This window comes from Xiphias gladius, chromosome 24 (genome assembly GCF_016859285.1).
Source record: "Xiphias gladius isolate SHS-SW01 ecotype Sanya breed wild chromosome 24, ASM1685928v1, whole genome shotgun sequence".
NCBI classification, from domain to species: Eukaryota; Metazoa; Chordata; class Actinopteri; order Istiophoriformes; family Xiphiidae; genus Xiphias; species Xiphias gladius.
In genome coordinates this window covers 25,950,893-25,975,136 of record NC_053423.1, presented here as the reverse complement: position 1 = coordinate 25,975,136, position 24,244 = coordinate 25,950,893, and the positions used below count along the sequence as shown (strand labels likewise).

General features: G+C 41.9%; 3 protein-coding genes across 4 annotated transcripts; 2 read left to right on the top strand and 1 right to left on the bottom strand.

Annotated features, from left to right (window-relative positions):
- Positions 1 to 1,115: 1,115 nt before the first annotated feature.
- On the top strand, positions 1,116 to 9,022 carry dnai2b (dynein, axonemal, intermediate chain 2b). Its single transcript, XM_040122135.1, has 12 exons — positions 1,116 to 1,355; positions 2,363 to 2,524; positions 2,893 to 3,014; positions 3,106 to 3,248; positions 3,338 to 3,451; positions 3,533 to 3,672; positions 3,822 to 3,944; positions 5,269 to 5,492; positions 5,592 to 5,727; positions 5,821 to 5,967; positions 7,227 to 7,451; positions 8,878 to 9,022. The coding sequence occupies exons 1-12, from the start codon at positions 1,173 to 1,175 to the stop codon at positions 8,944 to 8,946; spliced, it is 1,788 nt and encodes a 595-aa protein (XP_039978069.1). The 5' UTR covers positions 1,116 to 1,172; the 3' UTR covers positions 8,947 to 9,022.
- Positions 9,023 to 10,107: 1,085 nt separating this feature from the next.
- LOC120786609 (gastrula zinc finger protein XlCGF57.1-like) lies at positions 10,108 to 23,315 on the top strand. 2 transcript variants are annotated; one of them, XM_040122132.1, is made up of 2 exons: positions 10,108 to 10,302; positions 20,131 to 23,315. In XM_040122132.1, the coding sequence occupies exons 1-2, from the start codon at positions 10,110 to 10,112 to the stop codon at positions 21,780 to 21,782; spliced, it is 1,845 nt and encodes a 614-aa protein (XP_039978066.1). In that variant the 5' UTR covers positions 10,108 to 10,109; the 3' UTR covers positions 21,783 to 23,315. The 2 variants fall into 2 exon arrangements, with proteins under 2 accessions (XP_039978066.1, XP_039978065.1); XM_040122131.1 differs by lacking the exon at positions 10,108 to 10,302 and adding an exon at positions 15,875 to 16,161 and having other exon boundaries at positions 20,131 to 23,313.
- LOC120786637 (RNA/RNP complex-1-interacting phosphatase-like) lies at positions 11,700 to 15,624 on the bottom strand. The gene is given in 3 exon segments (XM_040122198.1): positions 11,700 to 14,342; positions 14,344 to 14,677; positions 15,330 to 15,624. Coding segments are annotated over 2 exon segments (732 nt in total). The 5' UTR covers positions 14,674 to 14,677; positions 15,330 to 15,624; the 3' UTR covers positions 11,700 to 13,940.
- Positions 23,316 to 24,244: the final 929 nt, after the last annotated feature.

The window sequence follows — 24,244 nt, the reverse complement described above, 5'->3', positions numbered from 1 at the left end:
GGAGTAGAAGTATAAAGTCTGTAGAAAATGGAAATAGTCAAGTAAAAGTAAAGGCACCTCAGATTCTTACTGAAGTACAACACTTGAGTAAATGTACTTCGTTACTTTCCACCACTGCTATTTAGACGTTTGAAAACGTTCTTCGGAGTAGATTTTTTTCTTAACGAGTAGCAAAAACACCAAAATATTTAGATATAAAACTCAGCAAAACTTCACGTAAAGATTTGTTTCCTGTCAGAAAGAAGCTGGGTTGTCAGATTATATATTGTTTTTAATTGTATATAGGTACATGTAAGTATATGTATTTATTTATTTAACCTTTGTAGACTTTGGATCAGGTTTGTTTGGTATATTTTTCCCATACTGTTGTCATGTAATTTTATTGATCTTACAATAAAATAAAAGATGATTAAATAATATACTGGCACTAGTATTTTAGTATTTTAGTACTCTAGTATTTTAGTTTACTATAGCGTTTGTTTGTTTTATGTCCCTGGTATCATTAGTTGCGCTTGTACGTGTGTTGTATGTACAGTATATGCTCATCTGTTCATAGAAACTAAAATAAAGGAAAACTGAGGTCCAGGCAGGATATTTTTTCATCCAGATGAGTCTCTCAGAAAAGCTACAGCAGTGTCTTCCTCTCGTATAACTACATTTTAAAACCCGCATCTTCTCTGCTCAGACTGAATGAGCAGAGAAAATTCTTCTTTCCCGTTTATCATCTCAGGTTTATCCTGAACCTCGGGCTGGAAACCAGACCTTTAGAAAATCACATTAAATCACATTAAAATTAAATCACAAGATTGAACCTGAAAAGGCTGCAGACCCTGTGTGAAGTGTCATAACGTGTTTTACTTCATTTATTTATTTATTCCGAAATCTACATTTGACATTTGAGTCACATCCTTTAAAAATAAACAAAACAAAGCCTCGAGGAGAAATGAAATGAATCGAGCGTCGTTAACGTTCATTAAACTGTTCACGTGGTTGTAATTCAATAAAGTTATTTTTGAAAAACTCCACTGTTGCTAGGATACGGTAAACTCTTCCGCCTTCACCCTGTTGCTAGGATATAGCGAACCGCGCCGCCGCTCCTGCGGATCAGAGGAAGAAGTTCGAGTCTAAAGGTAACGGCCGGTGTCCGGTTGACACGGCGACTGATCGGCAGGATGGAGATCGTCCACGTTTACACGAAGCTCCGCGGTGAGTTTGGCCGCCAGTGTCTCTTCTCTGACCGGCCTGCTGAGCTGCTGGTGGACGTCGTCCCGGACCCGAGTCTGGGTCTGCAGTTCATCCAGAAAACCCACATAGACCAGGCCCTGCAGGCCTGCCGAGACATGTCCGAACACCAGGTGCGATTTACCTGCTAATACGTCATCAACTACAGCTTCAATAACCTCAAGTCACATCTAGTTTACATAACACACTTCACACTGTGACATTAGATTCACAGTTTACAGATGAAAACAGACCTGGAGGCGAGAAAACACTCAGGCCATTAAAGTCTGGGCTCCGAGAGCAGGACCAGGTTTTCATTTACTACAGGCTCACATCAGTCTGGTTCCGGTTGACGTGGTGGGAAAACTTGAATCGATTGACATGTCAGAGGCCCCGGGTAAAGGTGTAGAGTTGTCTGTCCGTTTGGTTGTTGGTGACTCTAATTAAGGAGCCTGCAGCGTTTGAGCGCAGCATAAACTGGACTTGGACACGGAGTCGCTTAACGAGACAGGACCACAAGATGAGGTGATAGTACGAAAAGGTGACGTGACGGGGTTTGATGTGTTAATAAAACATCACTGAGGCGGTCAGAAGAGGCTCCAGAGGTTTCTTACACTTGACAGAGAATATAATGTACTATGAGACAACAACAATACAAATTCAGGTAGTTTGCACTGAAAGTCCAGGAGAACTGTGTCCACGGTTTGTCCCTACAATATCATTTAATTCATGACAATCTTACTGAGAAACACAGACCTGAGTTCACACACTTCTGACTGAACTTTATGAGCTCCTTAAAGACAGATGTCAAGCCACAGCTGTTCTGTTGGAATACTGTATTATATATGTTATATATTGAAAGACAAAACTGACCGGTCCTTTAAAAAACAAGCCTCAAATCAGTGAAGGAAAGAAGAGAAATGAGGCTTTAACAGGAAATTTACTGCTAAGAATGAATGTTTTTGCAATTTCTTCTGGTGCCATATAAATAAAACTGACCTGACTTTAGTTTTTCTTCAAATTTATTCTCAACATTTTGGAAAACCAACTGAAAATCAGTACAATCAGGAGTCAGATTTGCTTTGTATAAAAGTGGTCAACTAAAGTGGTCGTACGATTCATAACATGTTTGCGTGTCCAGGTAAACACGGAGTGCTTCGAGTCCGACAGCTGTGGGATAAACCACGTGGAGGGGGGGTGGCCCAAAGACGTCAACCCCGAGGAGATGGAACAAACCATCCGCTTCAGGAAGAAGGTGGAGAAAGACGAGAGCTACATCAGCAGCATCCTGCAGCTGGGCAGCGTAAGATCCACAATGATCCACATCAGCTCAGTCCACATCGACCCTCTTTAGCTCAGTCCACATTGGTTTTCTTTAACCAGACTCAGTCGGATTGATGAGACGGTTTACTCCTGATGAACCCAGTTTGGTTTGTTCTCATCAGCAGAGTGACAAGATTGTGATAAATCTGGTTTCAGGTCCTGGATTCTCTGTTTCCTTGCACTGCTGCTGCTTTAAAGTTTTCATTATTTTTTTTACTTATTGAGTTTTAGTTTTATGTGGAGTAAACTTCGGGCTGTCAGCTGATCAGTTGGACTTTGGCCGCATCCAAGCTGTGATGTCACCTTGCACTGTGTGATATCATCATGTGATGTCATCGTGTGGTCCAGGTCATGGAGCACTGCATCAAACAGAACAATGCTGTAGACATCTACCAAGAGTACTTTGAGGACGAGGACGAGGTGGAGGAAAGTCCGGAGCCGCCGTCCGCCAAGACCATCAACGTCTTCAGGTGCAGCTGACGACAAACTGATTGAGAGACGCTGACTGATCGATCGCTGTGATTGATTGTGAGTTGTACTTCCTTTCCTGTGTGTCTGCAGAGACCCTAATGAGGTGAAGCGTACCGTCACCGGTCTGTCGTGGCATCCTGACAGCGGTAGGAAGCTGGCAGCCGCCTACTCCTGCCTCGAGTTCCAGAAAACCTCCAAAGACATGAGCCTGGACTCCTACATCTGGGATGTTGGTGGGTCAGACAGACAGACAGACAGACAACAGCTCAATTTAAAACCACCAGAGTCCAGTCTGTTCACAAATGGATGTTCTATATTTCAGAGAATCCAAACAGACCAGAGATGACTCTTAAACCGGCATCTCCGCTTGTCTGTCTGGATTATAATCCCAAAGACTCACACACTCTGGTGGGCGGCAGCTACAACGGACAGATCGGTGGGTTCAGGTCCAGACTGACTGACAGGTGATTTTCTGTTTGTGACTAGGTTTATAATCATGTGGGTGTGTTTGTTTTAGCATACTGGGACACCCGGAGAGGCAGCCAGCCAGTGGAGCTTTCCTCTGTGGAGCACAGCCACAGAGACCCGGTCTACAAGATTATCTGGCTGCAGTCCAAGACCGGGACAGACGCATTCTCTGCCTCCACTGACGGACAGGTAGACTGATGATTGCTTGAATTATTGTATCAGTCTGAGGAGAATTAACCATTACCATGGAACTTATCTTCATTAAAATCAGTGAAATTAACCTGTTGATTTTTAAATTTTTAAATTATTTTAAACTCTCCCTTCTCTCTCTCCATCAGATTCTATGGTGGGACGTTCGCAAGTTAAGCGAACCAACGGAGCGTTTGGTTCTAGACCCAGGCAGGGAGGGGAACCTGGATCGAGCTTTAGGAGCCATCTCTCTGGAGTTTGAGGCCACCATGGTGAGTTTTTGTCCGTTATTCTGCCTAGAAACATCAAGTTTTAAGGCCCCTGTCTACTATGTGGTTCTGGTCTGTCCCAGACCAGAGTTGACTTTGGTGAAATCTTTGGTTGTCAGTCCAAACAACTGTCCTAGTTCTTGTTGAGACACATCCATCCCTGGCTGATTTAGAAATTTTGAGACCAAAGACAATTTCTAAAAAAACATCATGAAGTCCAAACTCCCAATGGGACTTCTGCTGCACACCATCGATCCATCCATTTTCCATAGCTTATCTGGGTTCAGGTTGCAGTGGCAGCAGACTAAGTAAGATAGCCCAGATATCCTTTTCCCCCGCCATGCCCTCCAGCACTTCCTGGGGGACCCTGAAGTTCTCGCAGGTCAGATGGGATATCTGATCCCTCCCCTCCGGGGTGTCCTGCCCTGGGGTTTTGTCCCAGTTGGTTGTGCCTACAATACGTTCAAAGGAAGGCCTCCAGGGGGATCCTTATCAGATACCTAAACTGCCTCAACTGGCTTCTCTCAACATGGACGAGCCGTGTGTGTAGAGGTGACTTGACCATATCTAGTCGATATGACTCTACCTTCTGCATCAACTCCAGCTCCTTTCCCCCAACAGAGGTGAAGTTCCACATCCCAAGATCAAGCTTCTGCAGCGAGGGTCCAGCAAGCCGGGGCCTTCACCTTTCCCTGCTGCCCGATTTACAGTGCACATGACCTCTCTGTCTGCCGCTGCAGGTGGTGGACCCACACAGTAGTAGTTTCATGTTGCTTCTTCAAGGAGAGCATGACTAGGCTGAACCACCAGTCCACAGTGTCCTGAGTCTTGACGAGGTTACTTCAGCCTGATGATTCTGATTCATAGAGGTGTTTTGAACTACCCTTAGTGTGGCCTCTCACCAGGGACCAGTTTGCCTGGGTAGACCCCACCAGGAGCTATTACCTCCGACAACCCAGCTCCCAGGGTGACAGGGACATTGAAAACACTCCGTCAGGATAAGGTGTATTAACATTACAACAGAAAAACAAGGGTTTTGTGCTGCGCATTCTGGGGTTGTCAGTGCAGTATTTAACACTCCCAAACTCCTGATGACGCTGCACTGAACAGTTCCACCTTAACTACAATGCTAATGTTGGTACCACTAGATCCCTACGTTTTTCATCGATCTTCCAGTTCAAATAGGACTCAACAGTGATTGGCTGAGCCCACCGAGTCCAGAGCAACTTGGGTCAAAGTTCAACGGATTTGAACTACTTCGTACCTGTTGTTTAATCTCCGTCCCTCCCTGTCTCTCAGTGTGTCTCTGTCCTCGATGTCTCCGCAGCCGACTAAGTTCATGGTGGGGACGGAGCAGGGCGTGGTCATCTCATGCAACCGGAAGGCAAAGACTCCGGCCGAGAAGATTGTTTGTACATACGACGGTCATTACGGGCCTGTGTACGCCCTGCACAGGAACCCCTTCTTCCCCAAAAACTTCCTCACCGTGGGGGACTGGACGGCCCGCATCTGGTCTGAGGACATCAAGGAGTCGTCTATCATGTGGACCAAGTAGGATAAGTACCATTAGACCTTCCATTCTATGCCAACATCCTGCTCAATTAGGTGCAAAACTCAGACCAGATTGTAATATGCGTTTTGTGTCTTCAGATATCAGATGTCGTATCTGATGGACGCCTGCTGGAGCCCAGTCAGACCCTCCGTCTTCTTCACTGTAAAGATGGACGGCGTGCTGGACGTCTGGGATATCCTGTTCAAACAGAATGACCCCACGCTCAGTCTCAAGGTGCTCTCATCTCCCCGTAAAAAACAAAATGTTGTTGTTGTATGTTGTTAATGTTGTCTGTTGTCTTTCTTGTTTTTCGACGGTTGTCCTCAGGTGTGTGACGAGGCTCTGTACAGCCTTCGTGTTCAGGATAATGGGCATTTGGTTGCGTGCGGCTCTCAGCAGGGCGGGGCCACGCTCCTGGAGATCTGCTCCGGACTGTCCACGCTCCAGAAGAACGAGAAGAGTCTGCTAGCTGCTGTAAGAAACACCGAAACACCTGCAGACACACGTTTAATTCTATGTTCTGAGATGCAGTCTGCAGGTTTCCGACGGCCACGTTAAGACAATGGCCAGTGGAGTTTAGCACAGTATCATCTGCATAACAACGTACATCACTGCGGTGTGGCAACGATATTATTTATGTAAATTGTAAATAAAAGTGGACCAAGAATGTAGACTTGCAGGACACATTTATTACGTTTAAGCATAAACCTACTAGGATTTATCGAATAGTTGATCAACAAAAAATTAGCTTCTCAAATGTGAGATTTTATGCTTTCTTTGTCAAACATGGCAGAAAACTGAATCTCTTTGTGCTTTGAACTGATGGTCAGACTAAACAACACATTTGAAGACGTCACCTTGGACCATAGAAAATTAAAAAGGGCATTTTTTTATTATTTTCTGGCATTTTATAGCCAAAACGACAGATTGAAAAAATAATTTGCAAATTGATCAGTAATTAGTTCCCTTTATAAGGGCACTGGATGTAAAAGCAATACAAACTAACGCTGAGTTCCACCAGAGCAAAGACTCTCGATGGACCGCTACAACCTGTAAGGTGCTGGTAGCCTTGCCAACTTGTCTACTTGTACTGTAGAAGGGGGTAAACAGCACAGAACACAACTGTTCTGCAAAAATGAGTAAAACTCTCTACAGAAAAAAATAAAATGCTTAGCTAACTTCCCTCCAAACAACGACACTATACACATCATTAATATTCATACAGACACAGCTGCTTCTCAATCAGATTTTAAAAACCACATTGACTCTGATACAGTTCGATTCATAGAATTTTCCGTAATAAATCAGTTTTCCAGCTGAAGATTTCCAGCAGCTTTGTTCAGACTCTGAAGAAATATCAAAATGCCACTGTGAGATTATGAGACAAAAAACTTTAATTTCAATGATCAATTCCTACTGAAATGCTGGTCATGTGACCCGTCTCGTAGGTGGTAGTGGTCCGTCAAGAGTCTCCTCTTCCTGAGAGGAAGTCATGACGCCATTAAAATGGTCAGTTAAAACCAGTGAAAGATATCATGTATTGCGAGTAGTGAAGCTCATGTTGTGCTAACCAGGAAAGTTTTGATATTTAAGTCACTGGGGTCATGAACTTTGCCTTATGTAGTGGAATAACCGTTTGCAGCTTTACACACGTCCTGGTCCTGGAAGAATATTCAGCTTGAGGATGAACTGAGCTGAAACCTCTCTGGTGTTGCTTTTTTTTTTTTTTCCAGATGTTCGAGCGCGAGACGAAGCGAGAAAAGATCCTGGAGGCTCGACAGAGAGAGATTCGTCTGAAGGAGAGGAGTCGATCGGAGCAGGGCAAAGAGGAGGAGGGAGGTCGAGAGGAGGGAGAGGAGAGTCCTGATCAGCTGATCATCAGAGCTGAAAACGACTTCTACAGCATGGTGGAGACGGAGCTAAGGAGGAGGAGGGAGAGGGAGGACGAGGCAACCCGGGTACTTTTTTTCATTCCTTATTTCTTTATGTCTTTCCTTTGTTCTTCGTTTTCTTCTTCTTTCCTGTCTTCCCTCCTTCAACTTATCTACAAGCATGAAAATCAGAGATTTCTACATGGGAACAAAACTAAACTCTTCTTCTGTCTTATTATATACTCAATGTTGACTTACTCATCTTTCCATTGTTTGACTTTTGACCACATTCCTTTGTAACCACAGTCTCATACTTCAGATCCATTCACTGAAGAAAGCGCTGGGATACGGTTAAGGCTGTACCCGAATCAAAATGATCAGAATCAGATACTTCAGATCAGATACTACCACATTTCTCTGACAGCTGCAGATACTAATCACGTTTCAGATTAAGATTTGAAATGCAAAACATATTAAGAGTTTATGAAATATGATGCAGTGCTTTACTATTAAACTAACCAGTGGTGTATGTAAGTACTAAAAATTGGCTGCACGTTGACAACTTTAGGTAATAATATCCAATAGTACGACATCTTATGAATATTACACTCTGAAATGAGTGTTACTGCATAATGAGTATCTTTACTTTTGATACTCTATATTTTGATGATGATATTTGTGTACTTTTACTTCAGTAACTTTTGAATGCAGGACTTCACTTGTAATGAAGTATTTTTAAACAATGGTATTTCTACTTTTACTCAGGTGAATGATCTGAATACTTTTCCCCCCGTACTCAACTCCTCTAAAAGCTACAGGAGTCTGATGTTTTACCTGTCAGACTCAGGTTCAACATCTGTGATGTGAAAACATCCCATTCAAACACAGAAATAAAAGTTTCCTGCTCATGGTTCAGTTAAAAATCCTCTGTCCTGATTGGTTGTTGACAGTTCTTAAAGTTCACAGCTTGTTTACAGTGACACAGCTAGAAAAAACAAAGTGCAGCGACTCCACTGGTGAAATGTGAGTCCAGTCATCAGCGTCTAGGTGGAAGTCCTAGATGTGGTTGAAAGCTCGGAAAAAAGCTCAGACTGTAAGTCTGAGCTTTTAAATGTTTGACTGTGCACCAAAAAGCCCCACGAAAATGTACATAACTTTTAAAACATTTCTCTCATTACATGAACATCTGAATTAAGAAAGTCCTGTTAAGTATAATGAGTTAATACATTTTAAAAAGTCAGGAAAAAGAGTTAAACAGTTAAAGATAATCGTTCAAAAAATTTTAAATTCAACCTTAAAAAAACCAAAGGGTACAGTTGGTTTGTATAACATGAACTCCACCGCAGGTTGTTAGTAGGTGTCAGAACAGTGAGGACATAGGCTCAGTAAGTTTTATTTGTAATGGAGTCATTTTTTGTAACATTTTATTCCTGTGTTTCTGCTGCTTTTCTGTCTTACGTCATAGCAAACTGAGTTTTAACAGAATAAATGTACAATGGATTTTGTTTTTCAGGAGAAAGGCGTCTGTGAAGAAAAAGAATTGAGAGACGAAGCAGAAACTTCGAAACATCACAGAGAATGAAAACATGTTTCTGTCAGAATATTGATTCTTTATTTTTTAATTTGAAAGTTTTTAGTCATTTGTTTGATTCCAGCTGAGGGTGAAATGTTCAGTGAATTTTGTTAATAAAAAGAATTTAAAGCAAATGAGGAACCTTCATTTTATTAAGTCCACAGAATTTTTTAAGAATAGCCTCATAGAGATTTACAAGAAGACGAAAAGAGAAAAAGGGAGATAAAATAGGAAGAAAAGAACCAGAAGAAATAAATGAAGAAACCACTACATGTAAATAATTATAAAATCAAGAGAAAACCAAAGAAATCTTTTTTAAAAATATGACAGTTGTTTTCTTTGAGATTTTGTGGAGGATGTCCAGAGTCGACAAACAACATCAACACCACCTGAACCTGAGATTTTATACAGAGCTCAAAATTTAGATTTACTGGATCAAAAACAATCCAGAGATTTTTAACACTGGATTTAATAAAACTGCTGCATTTTTATTTTAAAACTCTGAGGACAAATCACAGGACAGTAAGAGTATGTTGATATTTATAAGGTCATAAATAAATTACAACATGAAATTAGCCAAAAGATGTTTGAAGTCAATATGATTTAAGACGGAACAGGTTTAATAAATAAAGGGTCAGGGCTGATGTATTACTGTTAAAGAGGACAGTTGGCATTCATTTGGATGTTTTAGAGATAAAGTAAAATATATCTGAAAATACTTTTTGCAAAACAGGTCATTGCAATAATATTGAGATTAAGCCTGCAGCCATCTACAATAAAAATATATAGAATAAATACATAACCAAAAAATTAAATCTTAAAAAATAATATAGAAAAAGATTCAAAGTATCCAATATTAATATAATATAGGCTAATTAAATTTAATCTGATCTACATAATAAAAATACAAAAACATTTCCACCGTTTTTTTTCAAGTTAGTTTGTGTAACTATTTACAGACCAAAAAAAATGTAGAGTTTTTATATAATTTCTGCATCTTTTAGAAGTTTTCAAGTTAAATTTGTGTAGATGATAGTTTTATTCTGAAGGAGAGCAGAAGTCCTCTTGTTATTGTTGCTACCGGAACGAACACTCTGCTAGCATCGTTAGCTGCTAGCGGCAGTCAGTGAGTCTCAGCAGCTCTCGGCTCTGCCCCGGCTCTCGGTGTGAACATGTCCCGGGTCCAGAAGCTCCGGGTCTTCGTCAGTCAGCGGCTGAACGCGGCGGTCGAAGAGATTTTGGTCGCTTTTGAAAAAACGATCGTTAAATACGAACAGGAAGCGGCTCTGTGTCAGGAGGTGATCTCACGCCAGCACGCGCTGCTCTGCGCGCTCCACAAACCGCTCATGGAGGTCCCGTCTGCAGGTGAGGGCACACCTGAGAGTCCGTCTGGTTCAGACAAAACCCACAAACTGGGAGAATGGCTCCAGCAGATATATGTATATATATATACGCACATATATTTATATATATCAAGACTCTTCAGATTTATCTTGTGACCAAACCCCAGTTTTAAATCCACTGTTTTAAGACATTAAGAACAAATCAGAGATATTGCACATTCCTACTGATCATTTTCCAAATGATCAGGTTGTAGATTTATTTTCCTTCAGTCCAGTTAAATGGTGCAACCACCATGTTACTGTTTCATGTCCACAGTGTTTCTTTTTCATCTTTCATCATCAGTTATGAAAACTGTCTCAAACTTTATTCTTGACTTGAAAACAGCAGCTGACAAAATAGTCTTAACTCAAGAGCCTCTTCCTCACTTGTTTTGGAGCTTTTCATCACATCACTTGGTTTTCATCGGCGGAAAACAACAAGAGTTTGTATTTTTGAATGTGATCTATTAAATCCTGTCCAATTAGCTGATCTGGGTCCAGTATCTTAAATCTTTCTCAGGTTTAAAGCTGAACTTAAATGTTTGTTTCCCTGCAGACGCCTTCACTCAGAAGCTGATGGTAAGTAAAGAAGAGCTTTGCCCTGGGCAGCAGGATCCAGACCAGGAGGACCCCCATCTCTCACATGTTGAAGAGGAACAGGAGGGAGAGCAAATTCAAGACCTGGATGAGGCTGACATCATCAAGTTCACCTACAATCCCAAGCGTGCAGTGAGGCCAGGTGAGGACGTGGACCTGACTGCTGCTGGGACTGCTCAAGGAGAACCAGGATCAGCAGATCCAGATCAGGACGTCCAGCCAGTGATGTCTTCTGAGACTGAAGACAGTGATGACTACAGCAAAGACTCTTCTGACCCCAGACCTGCTTCAGACAGACTGAAACCAAAGCCGAGCCGTAGACCAGAAGGACTCCTCAGCTGCAAGGTCTGTAGCCGGACTTTTAAAGCTTGCAGGTTTTTATTCAGACACGTTAAAGCTCACCTACAGGAGGAGGACCAGGTCTGCGGTTTGTGTGGTGAACGATTTGAGACCACTGACAGTCTGAGGCTTCACATCACGACTCATTGGACCACCAGGAGGAGAGACCCAGAGAACCAGACCAGTATCCACAGCAGAGATAGACGGTTTCACCAGCGCTCAAACCTCGACACTAACACCAAAGTCCATGAGGATCAGAAACCCAACGGATGTGACAACTGCGGGAAGACTTTTTTTCAGGTGTGGAAGAAGAAGAAACACAGGTGTCGCCCCCGGAGGAAAAACCAGGACCCTGAGAGTCTGGAGGGAACTAAGAAGAAAAGGAAGAAGTAGACTTAGAGGCTAATTATGGTTCGTTCCATCTTGAGTCTTATTTTGGTAGTTTAGTCCGTCATTTCTGCAACCTCCAAACAAACTGATTCAGATCACCTTGATGAACGGTCGGTCTGCATCCCTGAGGCGAGACTCTGACATCATGCTGACATCACTAAAGAAGAGTCTGATAGGTTGGTTTTTCCAGTTTGAATTTTTATATTTCACAGGAAAAAAAGCAAAGAGAGACATTACAACAAGTTTTAACGGCACCATCGGAAAACAAATTCTGAGATTTTCAGGATAAAGTCACAATGTTACAAGAAAAAAGTTGGAATATTTGGAGAAAAGGTTGAAATACGTAAAAAGAAATATATATTTTGGGACAAGTGTAATTTGTCAATTTTAGGAGAAAAGTATTAGTTTGAGAAGACGAGTTGTAAAAGTTGTAACATTTCAGAAACTTTGCCAAAATAATTTTCTTGTACATTTTTGACTTTATTCAAAGAACAAAAGATGTCATATTTGGAGAAAACCACAAACCTTTATCAGAAAAGGTCATATTTGTAGGAAAAATAATATTTCAAGATACTTTTCAAAATATTTTGACTTGTTCTTTGTAAATCTTTTTCAAAATGTTACAGCTTTATCCTCATAATATTGCTTTTTATTTAAATGTTTTACTTGTAAATTGTTGACTCTCAAACTAATGATTTCAAGTTTTTGAAGATTAACTTGTTTTTTATACAAAAAGAAAATGTTATAATCCTCTAGAAAAAAAAGTTATATTTTGAGATACTTTACTCAAAATAGTACAAGGTTATTCTCTAAATAACTATTTTCCTTCCTCATGATTTTTGACTCAATTCTCAAAATTTCAGATTTTTATTTTTCTTTTAACAATGGTCCTAATACTGCTCCATAAGAAAATGAGTAAAAACCTTAATGTAGCAGAATTATAATTTCTTCTGTTCAGTAAAAGACATGTTGTGATCTCTTGGTGGGGGGGTCCACACCTCCAGGATGGGGAGTTAAAGTCATGTATGGTGGGTTACTGATTCTATTGTGCATCTGATGGTCGACAGCTTAAATCACGACCAGCTGAGTTCAGCAGCATTTTGAGGAAACGTTTCTAAATTTTCAGATATACAGATGCTTCAGTCTCTCTCTGAACCTCAGATCAGTTTTGTCTAATTTCTGTTACCAGTTATTTTTTTTTGAGATTGATTCACGTTTTGTTGTTCAGGATGTTTTTTTCCAGAGCCAGTGTTTTAATCAAAACTATGGCAGTTTCCTGGGATTCATTCAGGTCTGTGTTGAAACACAAAGTTTAGTTTAGATAAAGGAGCGTTAATATGATTTCTAAGATGTTGTGTTTACCTTTTGATGCTAGATGCTCCGTTTTCTCAGGTCAGCCTTTGTGTTCATTGACAGGACCCAATACATCATGTTCTCACTTCAGTGCGTTCAAGGACAAAAACTCTGACTTAACCAAAGGGATTATTGTTATAAGTTTACAGCTTCTGATTTCTAATAAAAACATTTTCTACTTGGATTTTTCTGGATGAACCCAAATTTCACGCTATCTATTCACATCAAGTGTTTCTTAATTTTCACACTGTCCCGATTGTCCTGAAACAGAAAACTTGCCACACGTCTAAATTTGACGTTAGAGACTCTGAGAGGCTGATGAGTGAACTGGGAGCTCTGGGACTGGAACTGGGAGCTCTGGGACTGAAACTGGTCAAACTGGAGTTATAGTACCCTGAGAGGCCACAAGAGGAAGCTGTGTGTTAAGGGAAACATCATAACCTTTGAAACAACTGCTGAAAAAAACCGGCACAAGTTTCATTTAGTAGCTGCTCGGAAGCTTTCAGTCATTTCACTGATCTTCCTCAGCAGATGGACTCATTCATGGTGAGATTCTTTTTGTCAAAGTGCTGTTTCCAACGTCAACTTTAAAACTCCGCTTTTAAACCAATGTGGACGACAAGTCCTCAAAGTTCTCGATATGATCGAAAGCTCCAGAGCAGCTACTAAATGGACCTCCTGGAGGGATTTTTGTCTGAACTAAAATTTTTTATCTATGACAAATTTGTCTAAATTAGAACAAGTCAAATGCCAAGGAGACGGATTTATAGAAAAACTCATTTTGATTTCAGTTTAACAAATCTGATTTTTGATTATTTAAATGTAAAGGAGGTGTGGGGAGGACGCCACTTTGTGGAGGTCTATCACAGGACTTGTGGTCTGTCCCCTGTCAATGCCGAGCTCCATGACGACGGCGGTTACCAGGCGGTTGCTTCTCGCCGGCTAGTTGAGTCTCCTCTGCCGGGTCACCACCGGACAGCGGGCTTTTCCTTGGCGGTGGTGCCTCGGCCCAGGGAGCCCTCGGGCTGCCTCTTTCTCTTGCTCGTCGATGCCGCTGTTGCTCCTCTTGGCGCCTCGCTGCAGATCTTTGGGGTAGTTCTGCCTCTCGATGAGATGACCTCTGCAGGAGTTAAAGGGCTTCAGAGCTGTCAAAGGATCCAGCCTGTCCACGTCTATGAGGTACCTGCAGACCAGGTATCCAGTGTGGTTCAAGCCGTGGGTGCAGTGGACTCCGATCAGCTTGTCATTGTCCTGGTTCTCCTTCAGGAACTGTCTCACCTCCCGTTTGAAGGTCAGGATGTTGGCGTCAGAGGGAACCTGGTGACCCTTTGTGCGGATCTTCACTGTAAGAACAGGACTGAGGGACGTCCGGCAGGCTGTAGTACCTCTTGGTGAAAGTGAGGTCAATGATCAGACTCAGCTCCTGGTTCTGATTCTCCAGAAAGTCCAGCAGGTCCCACAGACCCAAGGATTCTGATGCTGGGACCCGACAGTTCAGAGGTGATTTTAAAGGTACTTTAAAGGCAATGAATCGAGTCCCTGGTATCCTCCGTCCTACGGGATGGTAGTCCAACCATCGGTCCCGTACACCGTTGTTCTCATAGTTAGGCATCTCAGCTGCTCCGAGGTCTCGGATGTTTTCGGTTTTGACTCCCAGCTGAAGTCTTTTCATCATCGACCTGAAACATCACAGACAGAAACATGTTTATCACTTAAAACCGACACATCAGTGGCCCTGTGGAATAAATCTCTAAAGTCTCACCAAACTCCAATCAAAATCCCAGTAATTTAAGGATGAGCCGTTTTCTTGAGAACAGATTTACCTGTTACAATTTAACACTGTTATTCAGATTAATGAACCTCTTTACAATTCAGCATCAGCTGATTCACCAATAACTTTTATTAAGTCACTATCCCCCATTTATCTTTCAGCAGATTATAAACAAAATTCCTTCTTGCTAGATACTGAAAAAAATGACTGGTGTGTCACCCTTTTTATTCAAAAATAAAATATAATCTCACTTTACACCTCTTTATAATCTCTTACGCCTCCTTATGAATTTCAATTATCAAATATTAATGTCGCAGTTTCCACAAATGCAACATTTCCAAATGACCAAAAAACTGTAAAGTAACTGGTGCAATTTTTACACGTTTTACACGACGACACGTTAACTGGTCAGTACTAATAACAGAAGTTGTACCGTAACACTCTGGAAGAGACAAATACATCTGTAATTCATTGTAACTAGAGATTTTTATTTTTAGCGGAGTATTTCTACGTCGCTGAAGTCACCGTGAGCCTGTGAAGTGGGAACACCACAAACTCACCTTTATTACAGAAGGTGCAGTCACAGTCCAGCTCGCACCCAGTCCATTACATTACCGTAATATACTGTGCGACTGTACGTTGTGTTGCCATTTCTACAGTCGCCACCTGTCGAAGCAGCGAGCGGCGTAAACAACTTTTTAAAAGTACACATTCACTCAACCGAAATGCTCATGGATGGAGAACTTTTTATGCCTAATTTACCAGAAAACTTTGAGGGTCTACTACAGATCTCCAGACCTGCTTTTAGAGTTACAGACCTATTTCTAAATGGCGTCTGGGTGTCGCATTTAAAGCTGGGTTTTCACGACAAGCGAAGCGAAGGATCGAAATTCGGAGAGAGGTTTAAAAAACACGACGGGACAACGAAACCGTTTCGGTGATGGAGTTCTTCAGGTGCACATCCCAGTTACCACGTCAGCAATCCTGGAGCCACGTTCCCGGTGACGCAGCAGCTCGTGTAACATCTGAGCCTAGGCAACGTCGACGTCTTACGCAAACACGCTGGGTTGAGGATTGCGGAAGCGTCCTCGCATTGTTTACACTGTAGTCTTTGTTCCGCCAAAATGTCTAAAAAACGGTCCAAAAGCACCGGGACCCGGAGCCTGAGAGCCGTGATCGACCAGCAGCTGACGGCGGTCGCGGACCACATCTACCGGCTGCTGAAGGAGCGCGGACAGGCGGAGCTGAAGGAGCTGAAGGAGCTGGTGACGGAGCGGATCGCCGCAGCCGTGGAGGAGATCTTCACCGCGTTCAGAGCCACCAGGACGTGCGACGGAGGACCAGAAGGGTCCGGGGACAGACCGAGACCAGGATCCGGGGCAGAGAGGACAGGTAAGTGTCCGGATACAGAGACTCAACAGCAGACTGCAGCTGGAGGACACGGGACACACGCGCGCGCGCACACACACACACACCGGGGTTCATTTAATAACTTAAAAGAGCTTTCAGCCGCATCAGACGGTCTTCATCAGTTAGTGTAAGGAGAGCAGTTTATTCTCTGCAACAAAAACTCGTGCAAGTGGCTCATATTTTTCTCAGTATTCATCCGTTATTCATCTGATGCACCTTTGATTCACTGTATATTTTCCAGTCCCAGGTGACGATGTGTCCAACAGAAATTCAGTTTCCGTTTACTGGGACACAAAAAATCGGACATTTGGAAGCAGGAAACAATTTTTGTAAATGAAAATCACTTCATGACTTCAGTTGTTGCGGTTCTGAATCCGTTTCTTCAGGCTCAGAAAAGAAAAATAAGTGTAAACCAGCCCGAATTTGAATTTGTTGGTCCTGTAGCAATGACCAAAGTCAAACCAGACTTTGATCAAAAATCTAAAAATTTAAGGTGAGATATACCTGCTACAAGTTAATTTTAAATTTCTCTCCAACTGATTTACTGACAAGCTTTTATTTCTGTAAACTGACAGGTGTTAGTTTTGTTTGCTTGATCCTCCATTTATCTTTCATCAGACTCAACGTTCTGGCTCAGACCATCAGGTGAAAGGAGCAGAACATGTGAATGATAAGAAACCCACAAACCATAACAGATCGCTTGATGAAATATGTGCAAACATGAGTTTTCTCACAGTTTTCTCACAGTTTTACAAATTAAACCAATTATTAGTGACGATCATTTCACATGATCAGAATCTTATCGACCCTTATTGGAGCCCGAGGGCGCAAGATAAATAATAAATAAATTCATAGGATCATATTATTGTTCTGTTCACAATTATGGTATTATAACAAAACATAAAAACGCTGTGTCAATGCACTAACTCTCCCTTAGATTCATTTTTATGTTTTCTGTCGTATCTTTGAAGTTCTTTTCCAGCATCTTTTAATATTGACTGTAAAAACAGAGATTTTTTTTAAAATGCCTTTTTAACCAACAGAATGCAGTTTGGAGTGGGCTATTTTTTCTGCCCAAAGTAATGTCTGCAGATATTCATTTCAGGCTGCATGCAGCCCCAACAACCTCCAGCAGTGGGGCGGGCCGGTTTGTAAGTAGCCTGAGAGACAAAACTCAGGGCAATAAAGTATGTCCACAAACCGCACCACCCCCTGCTTCTTAATGTCTTTCTGAGATCTGACACCAAGACCCGAAGGAGACTCAGCTCAGTCAGAAGATTGATCTCCTCTCATCTGGACTGTGGAGGCTGAGAAGAGCGTTCAGAGACTTTAGGAAGAAAATCTACCTCAACCTTTAATAAAAACGATATAATTTGGTCTGAAACCTGAGTCTGTCTGTAGAGCTGTCAGCCAAAGACTCCTCATCCTGTTTATTTAAACTTTGTTGATTTAAAGTTCTTACATGGCTGACTGTGTTCAGAGGAGAAAACCGATGCATTAAAAAAAACCCTTAAAATCCAGTTTCCCCCTTTTATTTACCCTTAAGTAGCTTTAATTTTGTTGTGACCTTATTTCCAATCTGACGGTATCTCTACAAATCTTTGCCCCGATCCAGCGACCCCTGGTCAAAATCTCTTTCACTGAATAGTGAAGTGAGTAGAAGATGAACTGATCTCCACGCATAAAGTTAGAGGTGAAACATTCTTTCCAACATTTTAAGCCAGATTAGTGAATTATTTTTATTTTGTACAAGTTTAGAGTGAAAAAATGAAAGGAGAAGCATACAAAAGTTTGGGCACCAAGAGATTTGAGCTCTCAGATAACTTTTACCAAGGTCTCAGACCTTAATTAGCTTGTCAGTGCTGTGGCTCGGTCACAGTCATCGTTAGGAAAGGCCAGGTGATGCAAATGTGAAAGCTTTATAAACACTCTGGCTCCTCAAACCTTGTTCCAACAATCAGCAGTCATGGGCTCCTCTAAGCAGCTGCCTAGCTCTGAAAATTAGAATAACTGATGGCCACAAAGCAGGAGAAGGCTATAGAAAGATAGCAGAGTGTTTTCAGGAAGCCGTTTCCTCAGTTCCTAATGTAATTAAGAAATGGCCGTTAACAGGAACGATGGAGGTCCAGTTGAGGTCTGGAAGACTGAGAAAACTTACAGAGAGAACTGCTGGTAGGACTGATAGAAAGGCAAATAAAAAAACCCCGTTTGACCGAAAGAGACCTTCAGGAAGATTTAACAGACTCTGGAGCGGTGGTGCCCTGTTCTACTGGGCAGCGACACCTGCACTGATATGATCTTCATGGAAGATTCATCACAAGAAAACCTTTCCTGATCCATCACCACAACATTCAGCGTCAGACGTTTGCAAAGAAACATCTCAACAAGCCTGATGCATTTTGGAGACAAGTCCTGTGGACTGATGAAGTTGAAATAGAACTTTATGGCCACAATGAGCAAAGGGATGTTTGGAGGAAAAAGGAGCAGAGTTGAATGAAAACACCACCTCTCCAACTGTTCAGCACGGGGGTGGATGAATCATGCTTTGGGCTTGTGTTGCAACCAGTGGCACAGGGAACATTTCACTGGTAGAGGGAAGAATGGATTCAATTAAATACCAGCAGATTCTGGGAGCAAACGTCAGACTGTCTGTAAAAAAGCTGGAGATGAAAAGAGGAGGCCTTATAACAGGATAATGATCCGAAACAAACCTCAAAATCCATAATGGACGACCTCAAGAGGCGCAAGCTGACGGGTTTGCCATGGCCCTCAGTCCCCCGACCGAAACATCATGGAAAATCTGTGGATAGAGACTCAGAAGAGTCTGCAAGACGGACCAAGAATCTACAGAACTAGAGGCCTGTTGCAGGAAGAATCGGCGAAAATCCCCCAAACCAGAACTGAAACACTCGTTTAGAGAACAGTTCATCTTCTACGCACTAAACTACTCACAGTAACAGAAATTTGGACCAGGAGTGCCCAGACTATTTCATGCCACTCTATCTTTTATCTTAAACTGGATCTAAAAAAGTTCTGTGAGGTAAAACATTGTCTGTCCCACTGATGGGTTAAAGGGGTTGAAGAAGTTTTTATTTATTCTGTGGGAAAAAGGAAATTAGTGCTGGGTATCAAACCTCAGTGCTGTTTTGCTTCTGACCGAGATGTGTCTGTATCAGTGAGTAACACAAACTCATCACACGTCAGATTTATAATCTGGTTGATTTATTCTGTGATAAGATTGTTCTTGATTTATACTTTCTACTTCTACTACTCCTGCTATTCGACTGCTTGTGTTCAGACAAAATCTGGTGACTTTGGCTTCTTTTATTCAATGTAAAAATGTTATTGTAGAAAAATGTTTGTTTCACAAAGTGGTTATCAGGTACTGTATCAACAATAGTAACTCAAATTTCAAACAGAACTCAGCTTTAAGTAAAGTTTTTAAAACTCTGTCAGGTAATTGATCAACAGAAAATTAATTGATAACTATTTTTCCGTCGCTTCTTGTGAGGATTTCCTGTTTTTTATTTGTCTTCCATGACAATAAACTGATAATTTCACTTGTGTTCATTCTGAATGTTAGAGCTGTAATGATTATTTAATTAATTGATTAGTTGAAATACAATTAATCAGCAACTATTTTGATGTGAGGATTCGTTGCTTTTCTTGGCCTCAGTTATATTAAACTTGAGCTCTTTGAGTTTTGGACAGCTGGACAGAACCAGATATTTGAAGACGTCACCTTGGTCTGTAGGAAATTGTAAGAAGCACTTTTCACTATTGCCGGACATTTTATAAACCAAAGGATCAGTCTATAAATCAAGAAAATAATCTGTAGATTAATCATCAATGAAAATATTAGCTGGTTTAAGCCCAGGGTTCAAACATTTAAATGAAAGTCTGAGATTAAGTAAATTTAAATAAACTTATTTTAGATTGTTTTCTCTGCAGAGTTGTGTCTGTCGGTCGGTGTCAGGAGTCTCTCTGATGAAAGACATCTGAAGCCGGACGTTTCTGTTGACGGCCGACTGAAGGAGCCGCTGCCTGGCACGTCCTCCGGACCAGAGACCGTCTCTGAACCAGACCACCAACCAGCCTCTCCAGAGGATCCAGCTGACGAGGAGGAAGAGGACGATGAAGAGGCAACATCTCACTGCTGCAGAGTGTGTGGGAAATCCTTCGACAGAAAAGGCTTCTTGATGAAACACGTGGAGAAACACTCAAAGGAGGCTGAATGTGTGTGTGGTCTGTGCGGTGAGCGTTTGGAGTCCAGTGATGGTCTGAAGCTTCACCTTCAAACTCACCGCGACAGCAGCAGGACCTGCGATGTCTGCGGAAAGAAGTTCCCCTCGATCCGAGCTCAGGAGACGCACCTGAGGCTGCACACTGGAGAGAAACCCTTCAGCTGCCACATCTGCGGGAAAGGCTTCAACCAGAAGGGCAACATGATGACGCACATGAGGATCCACACGGCGGAGAAGCCATTCAGGTGCACAGTCTGCCGCAAAGAGTTCAGCCACGCCGGCTCTCTGGAGCGACACATGAAGGCCCATGATGGACAGATGCCATTCAGCTGCAAAGTCTGCAGGAAAGGATTCACAAAGAGCGCCGGGCTAAGGCAACATATTCGGAGCCACGAGTCCAAAGACCAGCCTGGCATCAAGAGCAGACGCAGGAAACCCAGTCTGACTCCCTCTCACTGCTGTAAGGTCTGCGGGAACGCCTTTTACAATAAAGGTAACTTTGTGCGGCATGCTGAGACTCATTTAAATGATCCCGAATGTCGCTGTGGTGTCTGTGGAGAGCAGTCAGAGTCCTCAGAGAGTCTACAGATCCACATCCAGAGCCACCGAGAAACCAGCAGGATCTGCGACATCTGTGGCATAAGCTTCAGGGACATGGAGATCCACATGAGGATGCACACCGGCCAGAAACCCTTCAGGTGCAAAGACTGTGGTAAGGACTTCCCCAGGAAAGGTTCTCTAGAGCGACACATGAAGCTGCACGCTGGTGAGAGGCCGTACATCTGCGAGTTCTGCGGGAAGACTTTCATCGAAAACACTGTCCTGAAGAGACACATCAAGAGCCACACGGGTGGGAAGCCTAGGATTTACTCCTGCGACGTCTGTGGCAAGAAGTTCACCATGAGCCAGCATCTGGACGTACACAAGAGGATCCACACTGGGGAGAAACCGTACACCTGCAGGGTATGCGGGAAGAACTTCCGGCAGATCGGCAACCTAGACTCCCACATGAGGATCCACACGGGCGAGAAGCCATTCATCTGCAGCCTCTGTGGGAAGAGGTTTCGCCAGAAGATTTCGCTGGAGACACACGAGAGGTTCCACAAAAAGGAGAAACCGTTTGGCTGCCAGCTCTGCAGCAAAGGCTTCGTCCAGAAGATCGACCTGAAGAGACACATGCTGACGCACACCGGGGAGAAACCGTACAGCTGCCGGGTCTGTGGGAAGAGGTACCAGGAGAAACGTTCAGTGGACTCGCACATGAAGGTTCACACCGGAGAACGAGCCGCCAAAGATTCAGCTGTGACACTGAACCTGAAACGACAGGAAGGAGTTCACACTGACTTCATCCAGCTGTGACAGTAGTGTCTCCTTACCCTGGTTTTGATGTTTTACTGATTTTAGGAATTTTGGTACCTGACCTGTCCTTATGCCGCAAGAACCAGGGAACAGAATTAGTTCCCGGTCTCCAACAACTCCCTGCTCTGGGCTTGTTATCAGGGTGGAGGCTGTGGTGCTGAATATCCCTGACTGGTCAAACACAAACCTCAGGCTGCTATAGCAGATCATGTAGAGACAGGTGCTCCGGAGTTTTTTGGACTAATTTATAGGATCTTTGTGGTACTTCAGATGCAGCAGAAACACAAACAAGAAATGCAAAAGGGACTTTTAGTTTCCAGTTTAGTTCCTGTGGCTCCTTAAGTCTCATTTCCACTGCAAGAACATAACATAACGTTGGTAACATGAAGCCGATCTGCTGGTGAGTTTCTGGAACTAAATTTGGCCTCGGCTCTCAGCTCTTTTCAAACATGAATCTGAATTGATGCAGTTTGTCATTCAGACTGAGGAGGAGTTTTTTCCCCACTGGTAATCGTTTTACCTTTCTCCTGGTGAGAGCCAGGTGACAAATATCACCTTTGCTTTGTGTCTCTTTCTACCTACATGTCTGAATGAAGCTGTAAGTAACATGAATGTAAAAGTCTCCTCAGTCTGAATGACGAACTGCATCAAATTAACAGATAAATACAGATTCCTGTTTAAATTTAATCAAAAACAAGTAGTTCCTGAGTTTGTGGAAAAGTTCCTTTGGTGTAACAGGTTCATATCTTTGATTAATAAAACAGTGTCTGAACTGAGTCAGTTCATTAAGAGACAGAAATTATTACTTTATCCATCCATAAGTCAGTCATCAGACACGACCTGGTTCTGATCTGAGGTTCTGATTCAACCTCTTCTGAATCTGTTTGACTTCACTGTTTGTGTTTTATAGACCTTACAATTAATATAATAATAAAGTAGAAACACCAAAATGAAAAATATTAGTAACAGCTCAGTTGTAAAAAGAAAACTTTTTCTAAAATCATCACTTCCTTTCATTTCACAAAAGTCTAAATAACAATTCCATTCATGTTTTGTTTTTGTTTTTTTAATTTAAACGCTCCAGAGTCTTCAACAAACACCAAAACACTGATGTTCAACACAGTGAGAAATTAGTGTTTATCTAGAAATTGACAAAGTTTGGGATTTTTAACAATAAAAAATTTCTTACGTTACTTCATTTCTTGGGTGGTTGGAGGGTTGAAACAGAATCGTGTAAGAGAATACTGAAAATTAAAACCGTTCGTATTTTCTATTTGACTTTCTGGTGTGATTATTTTAAACTGATCTGAAGGGCAGCCGGTTTCAGTTTCAGTCAGTTTATTGATTTTCCTGTAAAAGCACCAAAAATATCCGTTTCATTTGTTGGTCAGACTGAAGACGGTTTGAGGAGTCACTTTAAAAAGCCTTTGTCATTAATTTAATACTTTTTAAGTTCCTAGAATCAACAGAGAAGACCTGACCTGTGTCCTTTGGGGGGAAAAAAATGATGTAAGTAAAGTTTGTCTTGCTGTACCTGAAGAGTATTTTCAGTTTCAATTAGTCTGCAGATAATCTTGATCAGTTGATTGATTGGGTGGTCTATAAAATGTCATAAAATAGTAAAAAAGTGACGTCTTCAAATGTCTTGTTTTGTCCAAGTGAGTGAGACAAAAAACAGAAAACGAACATCTGAGAATTTTATTTTTACTTCAAAAATGAATGAAACAATTAATAAATGATGAAAAATAGTTACTGATTACGTCTATCAATTGACTAATCATTAATGAAGTAAATATTTCTGCTGTAGAAGTCTCTGTCCAGCCTCATGTAATCCAGTACAGCAGCTCTGTGATAACGTTTGGCCTTACGAAGCTCATAATGTGAAAGAGAAAAAGAATATTGGAAATTCGATTATATGTTTATTAATGAGGTCATAGTTAAATCAGAATCAGACTTTAACAGCTAAGTACAGAAGTAAGAGAAAAAGGAAAAATGAAGATTAGTCTGCGGAAGAACAAAAAAAAGCAGCAAAATGATCGTAAGTAGTTGAAAGTATGATAATATACAAATACACAAAAGCAGTTTATACAGCTGAGAAGTAAGGTTCCGTGTGATGGGTTGAATGTCCATAGTGTGTAAAGATGATGTCAGATAAGTTAAAGGAGGCGTTGTACTGGACTGGTGAAGATAGATCCAAAACATCTATCTTCACGTAATTCGATAGATGGATTGGATCACACTGTACAGGTGAGTCTAATAAAGTCTGCCTAAGACTTTACTGATCCCAGGGCAAAATTCACAAACTACCCGGCAGAATATAAAGTATGGTCAGTGCATCAGCAGTTCTTCTCCAATTACATGTATTATCCTGCTCGATGAGTACTTTCCCTTTTGGTACTCAAGTATATCTTGACGTTTGATCCTGACACTTTTGTGCTTTTACTTGAGTATGTCTAAGTAAG